The following is a 13,213-nucleotide window of genomic DNA, read 5'->3' as shown; positions in this document are numbered from 1 at the left end:
TCTTCTGAGGTCGTGAGGGCCTGTGTCTCTCTCTTCACCTCATCTTCCCTCTGTGCGTGTCTGTGTCCTCATCTCGTTTTCTTGTAAGGACACCAGTCACACTGGGTCAGGGCCCACACACATGGCCTCATTTTAGTTTGATTACCTCAGTAAAGGCCTGCATCTCCAAATAAGGTCACATTCCGAGGTCCAGGGGGTGAGGACTCCAATGTACACCATATTTTGCCATCTATAATGTGCAGTTTTTTTCCCAAATTTTTTGAGGGAAAATAAGGATGAGCATTTTACATGGGTAGTACTAATTCTGTATCTATATAAATGTTTTAATTCTTTTATTTATGCTTCTACATTAAAAGTGTAACTCTAAAAAGCAATGATGATATCTGTCTGCAAAATAATACCCTGGAATATGATCATCAGTTTTGTTTTTAAGTATAAACAAATAAGAAATTAAATTAAAAAAATAAAATGAAGATTTTTCCTGAAAATTTGGGCCAAAAACATAGGTGTGCATTATACATGACAAAATATGGTACTTTTGGAAAGGACCCATTCAACCCATAACAACATGTGTGTGTTCTAGATTTTAGGATGCCCACCTCTCTCTATGGGTTCATTGACATGTGGCTGAGGGGCCAGTGTTTCTGGGGAGCAGAGGGGTAACTTTGCTCTACCCCAGAACACACAGTCACAATACAAAGGAACTCCAAAGCAAAGCTGTTAAATCTCCAAACCTTTAATTCCCAAATCATACCTCACTGTGGTCAGACCCAGACATCCCCCCCACCCCCACCTCCCCTATTTCTACACATTTCAAATTAGCCAGAAGGCTCTCCCACAGTCTGAAAAATGAATAGGTCCAATTCCCTCCAACACCCCCTGACTTCATCCCCCCCATCTCTAGTTACCCCATCAGGTCCCCAGCAACCTTCCCTGGGGACCCTCGTTTGCAAAATGCCTCTCCCCACCCCACCCCTAAGCGACCCAAATTCAGCCACTGAGGAAAACGTATTTACAGAGGGAAAAGATGAGGGCATGAGAGATGGGTCTGTGCAAACAATTTGGGCCCCAGCTCAAGGAAAACAGTTTCTCCAAGATGTGAGGCAAAAGATTTTGACGGGGCAAGGGTTAAAAAAGAAGGGTTTTAGAAGGAGCTTAGGGAAAGCACAGGGTGGCCCTAGGTGGCCCTGGGCCCCTGCTTGGGACAGAGTGAGCCCCAGGGCCAGGGTGGCAGGGTGAGCAGGAGAAAGCAGAGGCCGCCCAGCAGCAGGACCAGGCTGGCCCCCACTCCACAGCCCAGAGACCAGGAGTACTCATAGGCCAGGGCCGGGGCTGGGGGAGGCTCTGGGCTGACACTCTGCAGAAGGGCTTGCACGGAATGCCGGAACACTTCCAGGCTGACCAGGAGCAGCAGGCCTGTGGGGAGAGGAGAGACGTGGTGCTCAGGTCCCTGGGGATGCCCAGCTTGGGTCTCAGTATCTCCTCCAATGCACCCAACCACATGCTTCTCAAACAAGAAAGCTGGGGGACTCCCAAGGACTCTCTGATTTGTTCATTCAACAACTATCACTTCCTGGACACCTACTACATATCAGATGCAATTTTGGAAGCTGGAGGAGAGAAAGAAGAAACAATAACTGTTAGAGACAGAAAGTAGAGTGGTGGGCACCAGGGCTGGGCAAGGGGAGTGGGAGTGGGTGTTTAATGGGGACAGAGTTTCAGCTGGGGAAGATGAAAAGGTTCTGGAGATGGATGGTGGTGATGGCCGCACAACAGTGTGAATGTAAGTAATGACACAGAACTGGACACTTAAAAATAACGCAAATGGTAAATTTTATGTTACGTATATTTTGCTGCTTTAAAAAAAGAAAAAAAGCAAGCCCAGGAATCCAGAATCACAAAAGTCAATTTAAGACTCCATCGAGGCTTTTGTAGAGTGATCGTGGAATCTAAAATAGTCAAGTTGAAGAAGCGCAGACTCAACTGATCGTTGCCAGGGGCTGAGGGTGAGGGAAATAAGGAAACATTGGTTAAAATAGTCAATGTTTCAGTTATACAGGGTGAGTAAGTGCTGGAGATTTAATGTACATCATGGGGACTATAGACAATGATACTGTGTTGTCTATTTCAATTTGCTAAGAAAATATATAGGTCTTAATGTCCTCACCATACTAAAAAAAAAAAAGGTAACCATGTGAGGTAATGGATGTGTTCACTAGCTTGATTGTGGTGCTCATTTCATGATGTATATATGTATATCAAAATATCACATTGTATACCTTACATATACACAATTTCTCCTTGTCAATCACATCCTAGTAAAGCTGAAAAAATAGTGATGGTGGATCACAAAACAAAAAGAGAGGCAGTCAAGGTCCTGGCCAGGTAGCTTAGTTGGTTAGAACATCACCCTGATATACCATGGTTGTGGGTTTGATCCCCAGCCAGGGCACATAAAAGAAACAAACACTGAATGCATAAATAAGCAGAACAACAAATCGATGTCTCTCTCTCTCTCTCCCTTCCTCTCTTTCTCTAAAATCAATATTTTTTTTAAGTTTAAAAAGAAAAGAAAGACAATCAAGCTGTAATGTAATGTGATTTTTAAAAGAAAGAAAAAAGAGAAAAAAACAAGGAACAAGACAAAGGCCCTGACTTTGTGGAGCTTATGTTCTACTTGGAGGAAGCAGGTGGTAAACAATGCCTGCTGGAGACAATAAGAAAGTGTCAAGAATGAGGCAGGTGGGTGTGATGGGAATGGTGACAGAGGACTGAAATTCAGCTCCGCCAACTGTAGCCCTTCAGAAATGGTGACTTTATTTGCCAGACCTTCTGGTTTTTTTCAAGAAGAGCTAAAATTTCTCAATGATTATGACTTTTATGGGAATTCACCCAACTTTCCACGCTGACTCAGAGAAATCTTTACACTCTGCCCGCCAAGCAAAGCCCATTAATGTCCATCGCTGGCCTGCGGATGCCAGGTTGCAACCTCCAAAGTAAACACATGAGAAGACGAGATAATTTCAGAGAGTGAGACAGGGTGGAAGGAGATAAAAACAGGGTGATGGGAAGGGGAGTGGCATCCAGGGGTGGGGCGAGGACTTTAAATAGTATTACTAGGAAAAGCCATTTCAGCTGGGACCCAAATGAAGAATAAAAAGAAGCCAGCCACGCACAAAATTAAGCCACGGCTATTCCGAGCAGAAGGAATGACTGGTTGGAAAGCCCGTGGTGGGATGGAGTATAGTGTGTTTGAGGGAAAGAAATTTCAGTGTGGCCAGAGCAGGCAGTGGGGAGGAGTAAACTGGTGGGCAATGGAAGTGCAGAGGTTGAGCAGGGGTCAGACAGTGTAGGACCATCTGATGGTCATCTATGGTCATGGATCTTGGCTGCCTCCCCTCTCAGATGCTGGAGGCTGGCTCCAGCCTCAGGTCCTGCCCCTCCTTCCTCTTTGTCCTCCAATTCCCCCATGGTTTTTAATCAGGGGCCAGGAGAATGTAGCCTAGAGTCTGTGTACTGTGGTTCAGTGCCTCTCTCCAGCCTTTCATGGCCCACTGCAGCTCAGCATTAGGACACTGAATATGGAAAAAACAGCTGGATAAGGAGGAGACACTGTCCAGTCTCCTTCACTTTCTTGCTAGTTCATGCATCCTCCTACCAGATCTTTCTTTTTCTTTTTAAAATTGTTTTAAAAGATTTTATTTATATTTAGACAGAGGGGAAGGGAGGGAGAAAGAGGGAGAGAAACATCAATGTATGGTTGCCTCTCCCACACCCCCTACTGGGTACCTGGCCCTCAACCCAGGCATGTGCTCTGACTGGGAATTGAACTGGTGACCCTTTGATTTGCAGGCCAGCACTCAAGCACTCAAGCCAGGGCACTTTTCATTTCCTTTCTTCCCTTCCTTCCTTCCTTCCTTCCTTCCTTCCTTCCTTCCTTCCTTCCCTCCCTCCCTCCTTCCTTTTCTTTCTGAGAAAGAGAAATTGATTTTGTTGTTCCACTTATTTATGTACCCATTGGTTGATTTTTGTACATGCTCTGACCAGGGATTGAACACACAACACTGGTGTATCAGGATGATGCTCTAACCAACTGAGCAACCCAGCCAGGGCCATTTAACAGATCTAAATTAAGCTCTTATTATAAAATATATACATGAGACTAACAAAGGCCCTGTCCTTTTGGGGCTTCATCCCAGAAGGAGAGATAGACAGTAGTCAGGTAGATGTATTGTTGTAGGCTGACTTGCATCCTCCCCAAAGTTCATGTGTTGGGATTCATTGTCTTAGAATGTGGCTGTATTTGGAGATGGGGTCTTCAAAGAAATTAATTAAAATGAAGTCATGAGGGTGACTCTAACCAATATGGCTGCTGCCCGTATGAGAAGAGATGAGGACACAGACGACCATGTGAGGACATGCAGAAAAGGGCCATCTACAAGTCAAGGAGAGAGGCCTCAGGAGGAACCATCTCTGCTGACACCTTGAACTTGGACTTTCAGCCTCTGAGACTGTGCAAAAATACATCTCTGTTGTTTATGTTGCCCAGTCTATGGTGCTTTGTTATGGCAGCCATAACAAACAACTGCTCATATAATTAATAACCTTTCTATCCACATTAGAAAACATTGGACCCAATGGGAACTATATTCCACAAGATGTAGCACTTCCTTTGGAGCCTCAGCTCCAAAAATGCAACAGTCCTTGCACACCCCAGGTCCAAATCTAAAAGAGAGTTTGGAGACCCTCCAATTCCTAGCCAAAGACAGAGCTTAGAACTCTCATATTTGAGCCTACTATAGCCCTTGTGCCCCCAGCACTCAACAGTGTTTGGAGCCATCTCCACCCCTCAGCACGCAACAGTGCTTGGAGATGTCTTAACCTCCCAGAATGCAACAGTGCTTGGAGACCTACCTCCCATTAAGCAACCACACTTGGAGGTCTCTCCTCCCAGCATGCAACAGTACTTGGATACCCAACTTGCCAGCATGCAACAGTTCTTGGAGACCACACAGCCCAGAATGCAACAGTGCCTGGAGATCCCACCTCCCAGCATGCAACAGTGCTTGGGGATCCCACCTCCCTGCATGCAATTTCCTCAGTCTCCAGGCTCTCAACCCTTACCTGAGAGGCCAAAGCAGACAGCTCCAACTCGGAGCAGGAACTCTGCACCTTTGCTGAGCACCATGATGATGCAGAGGCACCCCAGGGCCATGACTGCCAGGCCTACCACTGCTATCACTGCAGCTGCCAGGTTCACCTCTGCAAAGAGGGAAGGGAAAGAAGTGGAGAACATGGGATGGAGGAAGTGGGAAGAACTCCCTGATAGGGACCCAGAACCAGAAAAAAAATGGGAGATTCAAGACTAGAGAAGAATTTTCAAGTAGAAAATCATCCAGGCCAATAATTGACTTAGACTGTTGAAGGAACCAAGACTCAGTTATTTGCCTAAGGTCACAGAGCAAAGAGAGGACAGAGACAGAACCAGGAGGTGAGAACTACCAATGATTACTTATGATCTGGTCACTGTCTGTTCACAGGTGAGGAAACTGAGGCAGTGGGGTGTACGTGACAATGGAGAAGGTATGCTACAGTAGCATGATTCAAGTCTGAATTCTCCCTGGCCACTTCCCAGCTGGGAGATTCTGGTAAAGTCACAGAACTTCTCTGAGCCAGAAAATCAGGATCAAAATCCCTACTGGGGAAAAAAAAGCCTACTGGATCAGGCTGTTGCAAGGACTAGAAACCACAGGAGGACAGTGCCCAGTGCAGCACCTGGCACCCAGCAGTCATTTCATACATGTGTGCTACAATTATTTTACCATCTCAGAGGAGCACAGTGACTTGTGTAAACTCACTGAACATCAAGGCGAGAGAGAAAGGCGTAAGGAGCCACCGTTTACTGAGGACCTACTGTGTGCTGGACACCACACTGTGTGTATGAGCTGCATTATCTAACTAAATCAGGTACAATTCATGACAGGATCCCAATTCCCTTACTGGCGAGATATGGAGGTTCTGGGGTGATGAAGAAGCTATAATTAGAAGAGAAAGGGAAAAGTCTTAAGAGCTGCCCTGTCTAGTATGGTTGCCACTATCTCCATGTGGCCTTTTCATTTTAAATGGGTTGAAATTAAATAAAATTTAAAGTTGTTTCTCAGTTACACCTGCCACACTCCAAGTGCTCAGCAGCCACATGGGGCCAGTGGCTACCATATTGGTCAGCACAGGCACAGAACATTTTCATTTTCACAGAAGATTCTGTAGAAACATCTGTTTTCTCATCAGGAGGTTTAAGATAAAGCCACTGCCTGCAGGGTGTGACAAGGATGGAGGTCTTATAAATGGAACATCGAGTGCCATGCTTAGCACGTGGTAGACACATGTTCATGAGATGTTAAAGTACCATTGCAGAGAGGGGCTGTGACTTGACTGAAGTTGCACAGCATGTGGCAAAGGCAGAGCTGGGGTAGGAGTGTTGGGCTCTGGGGAACCAAGACTTCACTGCCACCACCTTCCCAAAGGTGGGACCTCCCAAGGACATAGGAGCTGAGACCATCCTGGACCAAAGTAGGGAAGAGCACAGGGCTACCAAGAATTTCTCTAACATAGCATATCCCCATCACCAGTCTGCCACAGGGGGAAAAGTTCTCACCTTTCTTTGTGGTTCTCTGGAAGATGTGTGCATTCTCCCCAGTGGTGAAGAATTTAAAATAGGTGCAGTTGGCTTCTGTGGGAGTGAGAGAGAGAGAGAAAGGGAAGTGAGGACATTGAGGTCCCTCATATAATGTCAGGACTGGGCATGAAACATAGCTCACAGTAACCTACACATATGACATTAGCATCCCTGATAGACAGAAGAGAAAAATGATGCTCAGTGAAGCCACCTGCTGTCACAGGCTATCCAGGAGCTGGGATTCCAATGCAGTTTTGAGGTCCAGATCTGTAGCTTTGAGTGGGCTATAGACCTCTTGGGGACTTCTGAATCTTCCTCTATGAAATGAGATAATAGTCTCTTTCTTGGCTCCATCATATGGGTTCGTTGAGAGTCAAGTGAGGTTAGAAATGGATAATTGCTTTATTCACCAAAGGACGCCAAGATCCAGGCAATGGAAGGTTAACAGAAGAAATTCTTATCACAGAAAGGATTCCTGGCTAGAATACACAAAGGAATCCCTCAGGCCAGAAAAGAGAGGTAACCCAATCGAAAATGGGCAAAGGATATGAATAGTCAATTGATAGAAGAGGAAGCCTGGATGACTCACAAGTATGTGAAGAGATGCTCCACCTCACCAGGGATCACAGAAATGCAACTCGAGTCAGCAGGGGAATGTCACTTAAGAGCAATTAGATTGGCAAATATTAAAAGGATAACATCAAGCATTGGAAGGATAAGAGGAAACAGCTGGGAGTGTGAACTGGTACAGGCATACTTTGTTTTATTATGCTTTGAAGATACTGTGTTTTCACCAACATCGAGGTGAGACTCTCCACAGGCAAAAAAAAAAAATTACAACTCACTGAAGGCTCAGATGATGGCTAACATTTTTTTAGCAATAGAGTCTTTTTAAATTAAGATATGTACATTGTTTTAGACATAATGCTATTACACACTTATAGACTACAGTATAGTGTAAACACACATTTTATGTGTATGGGAAACCAATCATTTTGTGTGACTGGCTTTATTGCAGTGGTCTAGAACAGAATCCATGATATCTTTGAGGCATGCCTGTGCTAGTCTTTTTGGAAATCATGCTGACAGACTTTATAAAGTGTGGTACATTTATACCCTACAACCAGCCATTTTACTTCTGGGGATACATACAGACAAAAACTATACGCAGGAACATATGTATTTACAATAACAGGGAGCCAGAAGACTAACAGAAAGCAACCTAGAGAGAGTTGAGAAACACAGTATTAAGAAAAAATATTTTTAAAAAAACAGGAAAAATCTATATCTTGATATAATTTATGTAAATTAAAACACCTACAGGTGTAAAATAACATCACATATTTTCCAAGTGGAAAGACAAAACAAACCCATTAAAGAGATGAGTTGGAAAGAGATGAAACAAAAGAAAAATAATGTTAAATAGAGCAGAAGAAGGATCTTGCGAAAGCTGTTAATGACTTTGTGACATAGATTGAAGAATATGATTCACCCAACTTTTTCTTAGATGAGTCCAAGAAACCCTGAACTTAAAAAAAAAAAAAGAATACACCTTCCAAGCTGCATTTTAAAGCCAGAACTTCCCACAGAATTCATCTCTTTCAACTTTCTTATTCTACATAGAGTTAGGCATGGAAAGGGAGGAGAGAGGTAGAGAACAAGAGGGGTGAAAGAAATAGAAGAGGGGCCAGGCAGTCTGGGGGAATGGGAAGGAACTTTCCAAACTGAAGGTATTCGCAATGAGAATGTGCAGGTATTATATATATTGGATGCTTAGGTAGTGCCCGGCTCTGTTCCAGGCACTTGGCATGCATTAACTCATTCATCCACACAGCAATCCCATGAGTAATTCTCATTGCCCCATTCTACAGAAGAGAAAAATGACAAGAGACAAACTGAGCCAAGTGAGGCAGGACACTCCACCTGGTGGCCTAAGGGAAGGAGGAGGACATGAGATGTCTCTTCAGAAGCAGGGACAGGACTTATGCTTCACATAACACAGGAGAGAGAACCCTATTGTAGCAGTTAATGGGGGGACGTGACCTACAGACATGAGGGAACTGGGAAGTCCCCTCTAGTGGGTGTGGTGCATCATCATTCCAGGGCAGTGTGAGATGTCTGACATCCCATTTTGGCTACTAATAATCTAAGACATCTTGTCTCTGACCCCAAAGGATATGGCACATCCCATTTGGAAAAGAGTAGTTTAGAAGTCACCCCTTTGCAGCCCCTTGGCATGCCCTTTGACAGGCAGTGGGATGTGTGGGATATTTCTGAAATAATGAAAGAGGTGAGATATCCTCTGAATGAGAGGATGGTAATGGTCTTGTAATGAAGTTGAAGTCCTTTCTGACCCATCAGAGGACAGCAAGAGCTGTGGGGGACCCCATCATATGCAATGTGGTGGGTGGGACATCGCCTCCAGTGCCGTGGGAACCTTTGGGACATCTTTGCCGACCAGTGAGATACAACGTAGTGTAGTAGCTAAGAACAGAGATGACCAGGGTTCGAACCCCGTATGAGAAGGCAGGCTGCATCTACAGTCACTTGCATGCCAGGTACCTAGAAGAGAGCCAGGCCCTACATAAACATCTAATATTTATATTATGGGGCATCCCATTTGACAAAAGTTTGGAAAGTTCCTGCCTGAGGATCTGAAGGGCAGGGAGTAGCCCACCTGCAGAAGTGAAGTGTAATCTGAGTGGGTGGGTACCTCAGACAACAGGGGTGCTTCACATCCCACTTTGCTACTAAGGCCTCAGCTCATCCTATTTGGGATCCCATGGATGTAGGATTCCACACTTGGGGAAGTAAAGAAGGAAGGAAGGAAGGAGGTCCTACCAGAGCCCAGAGGGATAGGAGATCTTTGAGGGGGTATGGAAGTTATAGGATGGCCTTTGGAGAGTAAAGAGTGATGGAGATCCATATGGGTGATGAGGGGAGTCAGGTAGCCTCCTCCAGTCAGTGAAGGTGGCATGAGAGTTGATGCCCAAGGCAGGTAGGGTGTCCCCCTGGTATAAGCAAAGGGCATGGTGTGTGTGCCCTGTTGGGAAAAGTGAGAGGCAGGGGATGGCTCCCTGGCATAGTTAGGGGTAAAGAGCCACTCTGTGGGGAAGTGAGGGTGTGGGGTGTCTGTAAGAGAAAATGAGCAGGGTGATGTACACCATCCGGGCATTTGGAGGTAAGAGGATGGGACACAAAAGAGATCATTTCCCTGGAAGCTGAGGAGCTACCCTGGGGTGTTGGGAGGTGTGTGGTGAGAACTCCACTTCAGTGGAATCAGTCGGTGGGAACAGGCATGGATTCTACTTGGGGATGGGGGTCAAGACGGTCTGTCTTCCAAGGATGGGGGTGCAGGCTGTCTTGGGAGTGGGAAGAGCAAGCTGACACCAAGAACCCAGACTCTCTCTCTCTCTAGGGGCACAGGGTGTCTGAGGGGAGAGGGGTGTGGGCATTTCTGGGGGACCCAGGATGTCTGAGGACACCAGCTGTGTCTGGAGTCACAGGCTGGGTGTCAGGACCTGGGCCATGTGTGGGGGCACAAGTTGTCTCTGAGCGCTCTCAGGGGGTGCAGACTGGCCTGGGGACACAGACATGTCTGGGTTCACAGGCTACACTTGGGGTGCAGGAGCTTTGGAGGTCATAGGCTGGTCTGGGGGAAGAAGCTGGCTTGGGGAACAAGCTAGTCTGGGGGTGCATGCTGGTCTTGGAGCACACACTAGTTTGGGGTACAGACTTTCTCTACAGAGTCTGTGCCAGGGACAGAGGCCGCTGGGGAGCACAGGGTGATGTGGTTTCGGGCTGACCGCCAGGGTGCAAGCTCCCTCCCTGGGGCTCAGGCTGTCTCTGGGGTACTGTTTTCTCCCACCGCGGCTCTCTCGCCGTCTGGGGTCCGCGCCTGGGGGCAGCCTTACCTCCGGGCAGCTCCGCGGGGCCGCACGTCTCCCTGCCTGCGGGCACGTCCGCCTGCCACAGTCGCTTGGTGCACATCTTCCACAGCCCCAGGTGCGCGGCGTCGCACACGGCGCTGCCGTTGGCCTTGAAGGTGTTGAGCTCCACCCAGAACTCGGTGCCCACGGCCAGCACGGCCAGCGTGGCACCCACCGCGGTCAGCAGCAGCACCAGCTTCACCTTCCCCTCCTGCTCCGGCGACAGCCCCGAAAGGCCCTGCCCGCGCCCCCGCCGCCCGGCCTCGGCCCGCCGCCGGTTCTCTTCTTGCATTAGGAAGTTGGACCACATCATCATACGATGTGGAGAAAGCGGAACCGAGAGGGCTGGGAGGGGGCGGGGGTGGGGGAGGCCTGGGGGCTCGAAGCGGGTGAGGAGCTGCTTCCACTGGACTATAAAAAAAAGGAATTTCTGAATCTCCCTGGAACCTCACACGGGAAAGCCGAGGGTGCCTCTGGATCTCAGAAGAGGAAGAAAGAAAAAAAAAGAAAAAGAAAAAAGGAAAAAAAAAAAAAACAAGATCCGGCCGCCCCCGGGCGCTGGGGAACCTGCTGAGGTTCAGCAAAGGGCCTGAGGTATCCACAGAAACTCAGCAAAGAGGAGAGAACCCAGGGGAAAATCAGGGTCCCCTGAGGTCCGAGCTAGAACTTGGGTGCCAAGGAGGGGGGGCCTGAGGGTTCCACAGGTGGTGGGGGGGTCACCCGAAGCTCTGAGGGGCTGTTCCGGGTCCCCACTGGGCTCAGAGTTCGAGGCACCCAGGAGAGGAAGCTGAGGTCCTCCGTGCGTTTGAAAGGAAGCACCTCCTGGCTTCTTTGGGGCTCAGAGTCTGAGGAGGTAGGAGTTGGGTCCCCTCGGGGGTTTAGGAGGGAGATCCGAACTTCTTCTGGGTCTCACACAGACAGGAGGCCACCCCCAGCATTCACAGAAGGAAATAGCAGAGTCTTGGCTGGGGCTCGGAAAAGGGGGCGGGGGGGGGGGGGGCTGGGGACCTGCTGGAATTCAGAGAACAGAGATCAGAGGTCTGCACTGGACCTGAGACAGGGGACCGATGGCTGAGGGACACGGCGGAGTCCAGAGAAAGGGGCTGAGGGCTCCCCCAGGCTGGTGCGGGGGGTGGGGGGGACCTGGGGTCCCCACGGGGGCTCAGATAGGCTGCGCTCTGCTCTGCGGCTCAGGAAATGGAGACAGAGACCCTCCGCCGTTCCAATGACAGCAGGGACCTCGAAGAGACTCTGTGATCCCTCGGGATCACCGGGCTCTCCCTCCCCCGGGCTCCCAGGGCCTGCCCGGCCGGGACGACTCCAGGCTCAGCACCAGGCCGGGCGCCTCCCGCAGGCCTCCCACCCCGGGCTCCTGGGCAGGGACCCCTCTCTCCCTCCTGCCTGGGTGCCGCGCCGGCCCCAGCTCCGCGATCCTCCGAACCCTGGGCTCCGCACCGCCTGCTGCTGAGCCGCCGGACCTGTGCTGCGCTTGAGGCGGCCTCGCCCCCGGGCGCCCACCCCCACCCTCCCGGCTATTTCGGGCTCGACCCGTAAATAACACCAGCACCTGTCGCCCCGCGCTAGTTGCCATAGGGATCCCGGGTATTTTAAGGGGACAAGGGGCGGGGGAGGGGCTGGGCTGGGTCCTGACCCGGCTGGAGCCTGAAAGGACATTTACTTCCTTAAGGGGCAAGCCTGGGAGCCGAGGGTCCGAGGGTCCGTCCTCCCAGGTGGCGAAAGAGGGAGGAGGACAGGGAGCTTCGACTTTTGGGCCCGCCTAGGCCCGCCTAGGCCCAGCTGGGAACGTGAACTGCAGGTTCCGAGGGAGGAGGGGCTGGGCCGGCAGTCTCGGGTCCAGAAGGAGGAGAAGAAACCTGGGCACTTCAACTCTTGAGTGCTGGGTCAGGAGAAGGGGACCGAAAGCTCATTCTCCCGGGTCTGAGGGAGGAGGCGCTTGGGGCCTGAGCTCCGCAGGAGGGTGAAAGGTCACACCCAGGGAGAGGCTGGTGGTTGAGAGAGGCATGGGAATCAGAGCCGTAGTCCTCTTCATCGAGTTTATTAGACGGGGCGCCCCGGAGGGCTTTCCATGCAGTTGTGTGCTCCCCCAGGGGCAGGGACAGGACAGCCGTGTGGAATGGCGGCAGGGCCTGGTCTTCACCCCTTCCCCCCGCTGCCCTCAGCCCCTGTGCCAACGGCCCAGGCGGGACCCACCTTCACCAACTCCTCTGCCCAGAGTTGGCTGCTCCAGCCAGCTGGTGCGCCCTGGCCTTCTCTGCGCACCCTGCTCTGGACACCGCGGCGCCGTGTTGCTACCACAGGAGCACACATCACCTGCCCTGGGGTGTGACTGAGCGCATCTGTGGGCTGCCCTGTGGCCTGGGGTCTGGGTCAGGTGCAGGTGGCACTCACCTCTTCCACCTCAGCACCGCCAACCCCAGGACCACACCGGAGGCCTTAGGAAGTGTGCATTAGGCGAATGAATGAATGAATGAATGAATGAGCGAGCAAATGGAAGCATGGAGTGAGATGGGAACACAGACATCCTCTCCCAAGCTAGGGAAAGCACCCCCTCGGCCACACCCCCTCTGCTATCTAATTGGCTGTCCTG

General features: G+C 49.8%; 1 protein-coding gene across 1 annotated transcript; it reads right to left on the bottom strand.

The window, feature by feature from the left end:
• Window positions 1–720: 720 nt before the first annotated feature.
• CACNG6 (calcium voltage-gated channel auxiliary subunit gamma 6) lies at window positions 721–12,109 on the bottom strand. Its single transcript, XM_028530539.2, has 4 exons — window positions 10,591–12,109; window positions 6,656–6,730; window positions 5,125–5,262; window positions 721–1,416 (listed from the first exon to the last, which is right to left on the bottom strand). The coding sequence occupies exons 1-4, from the start codon at window positions 10,919–10,921 to the stop codon at window positions 1,178–1,180; spliced, it is 783 nt and encodes a 260-aa protein (XP_028386340.1). The 5' UTR covers window positions 10,922–12,109; the 3' UTR covers window positions 721–1,177.
• Between the last annotated feature and the right edge of the window lie 1,104 nt (window positions 12,110–13,213).

The sequence above is a fragment of the Phyllostomus discolor genome, chromosome 12 (genome assembly GCF_004126475.2).
Source record: "Phyllostomus discolor isolate MPI-MPIP mPhyDis1 chromosome 12, mPhyDis1.pri.v3, whole genome shotgun sequence".
In the NCBI taxonomy this organism is placed as follows: Eukaryota; Metazoa; Chordata; class Mammalia; order Chiroptera; family Phyllostomidae; genus Phyllostomus; species Phyllostomus discolor.
The sequence above is the reverse complement of the archived record's forward strand: the minus strand, read 5'-3'. Positions and strand labels throughout refer to the sequence as shown.

Excerpts from the sequence above, each read along its gene's own strand:
- CACNG6 (XM_028530539.2), bottom strand. The coding sequence starts at position 10,921 with ATGATGATGTGGTCCAACTTCCTAATGCAAGAAGAGAACCGGCGGCGG. Across the intron at positions 5,263-6,655 it reads CCAGAGAACCACAAAGAAAG|AGGTGAACCTGGCAGCTGCA; the intron begins GTGAGAACTTTT and ends CCCTCTTTGCAG. Across the intron at positions 1,417-5,124 it reads TGTCTGCTTTGGCCTCTCAG|GCCTGCTGCTCCTGGTCAGC; the intron begins GTAAGGGTTGAG and ends CTCTCCCCACAG.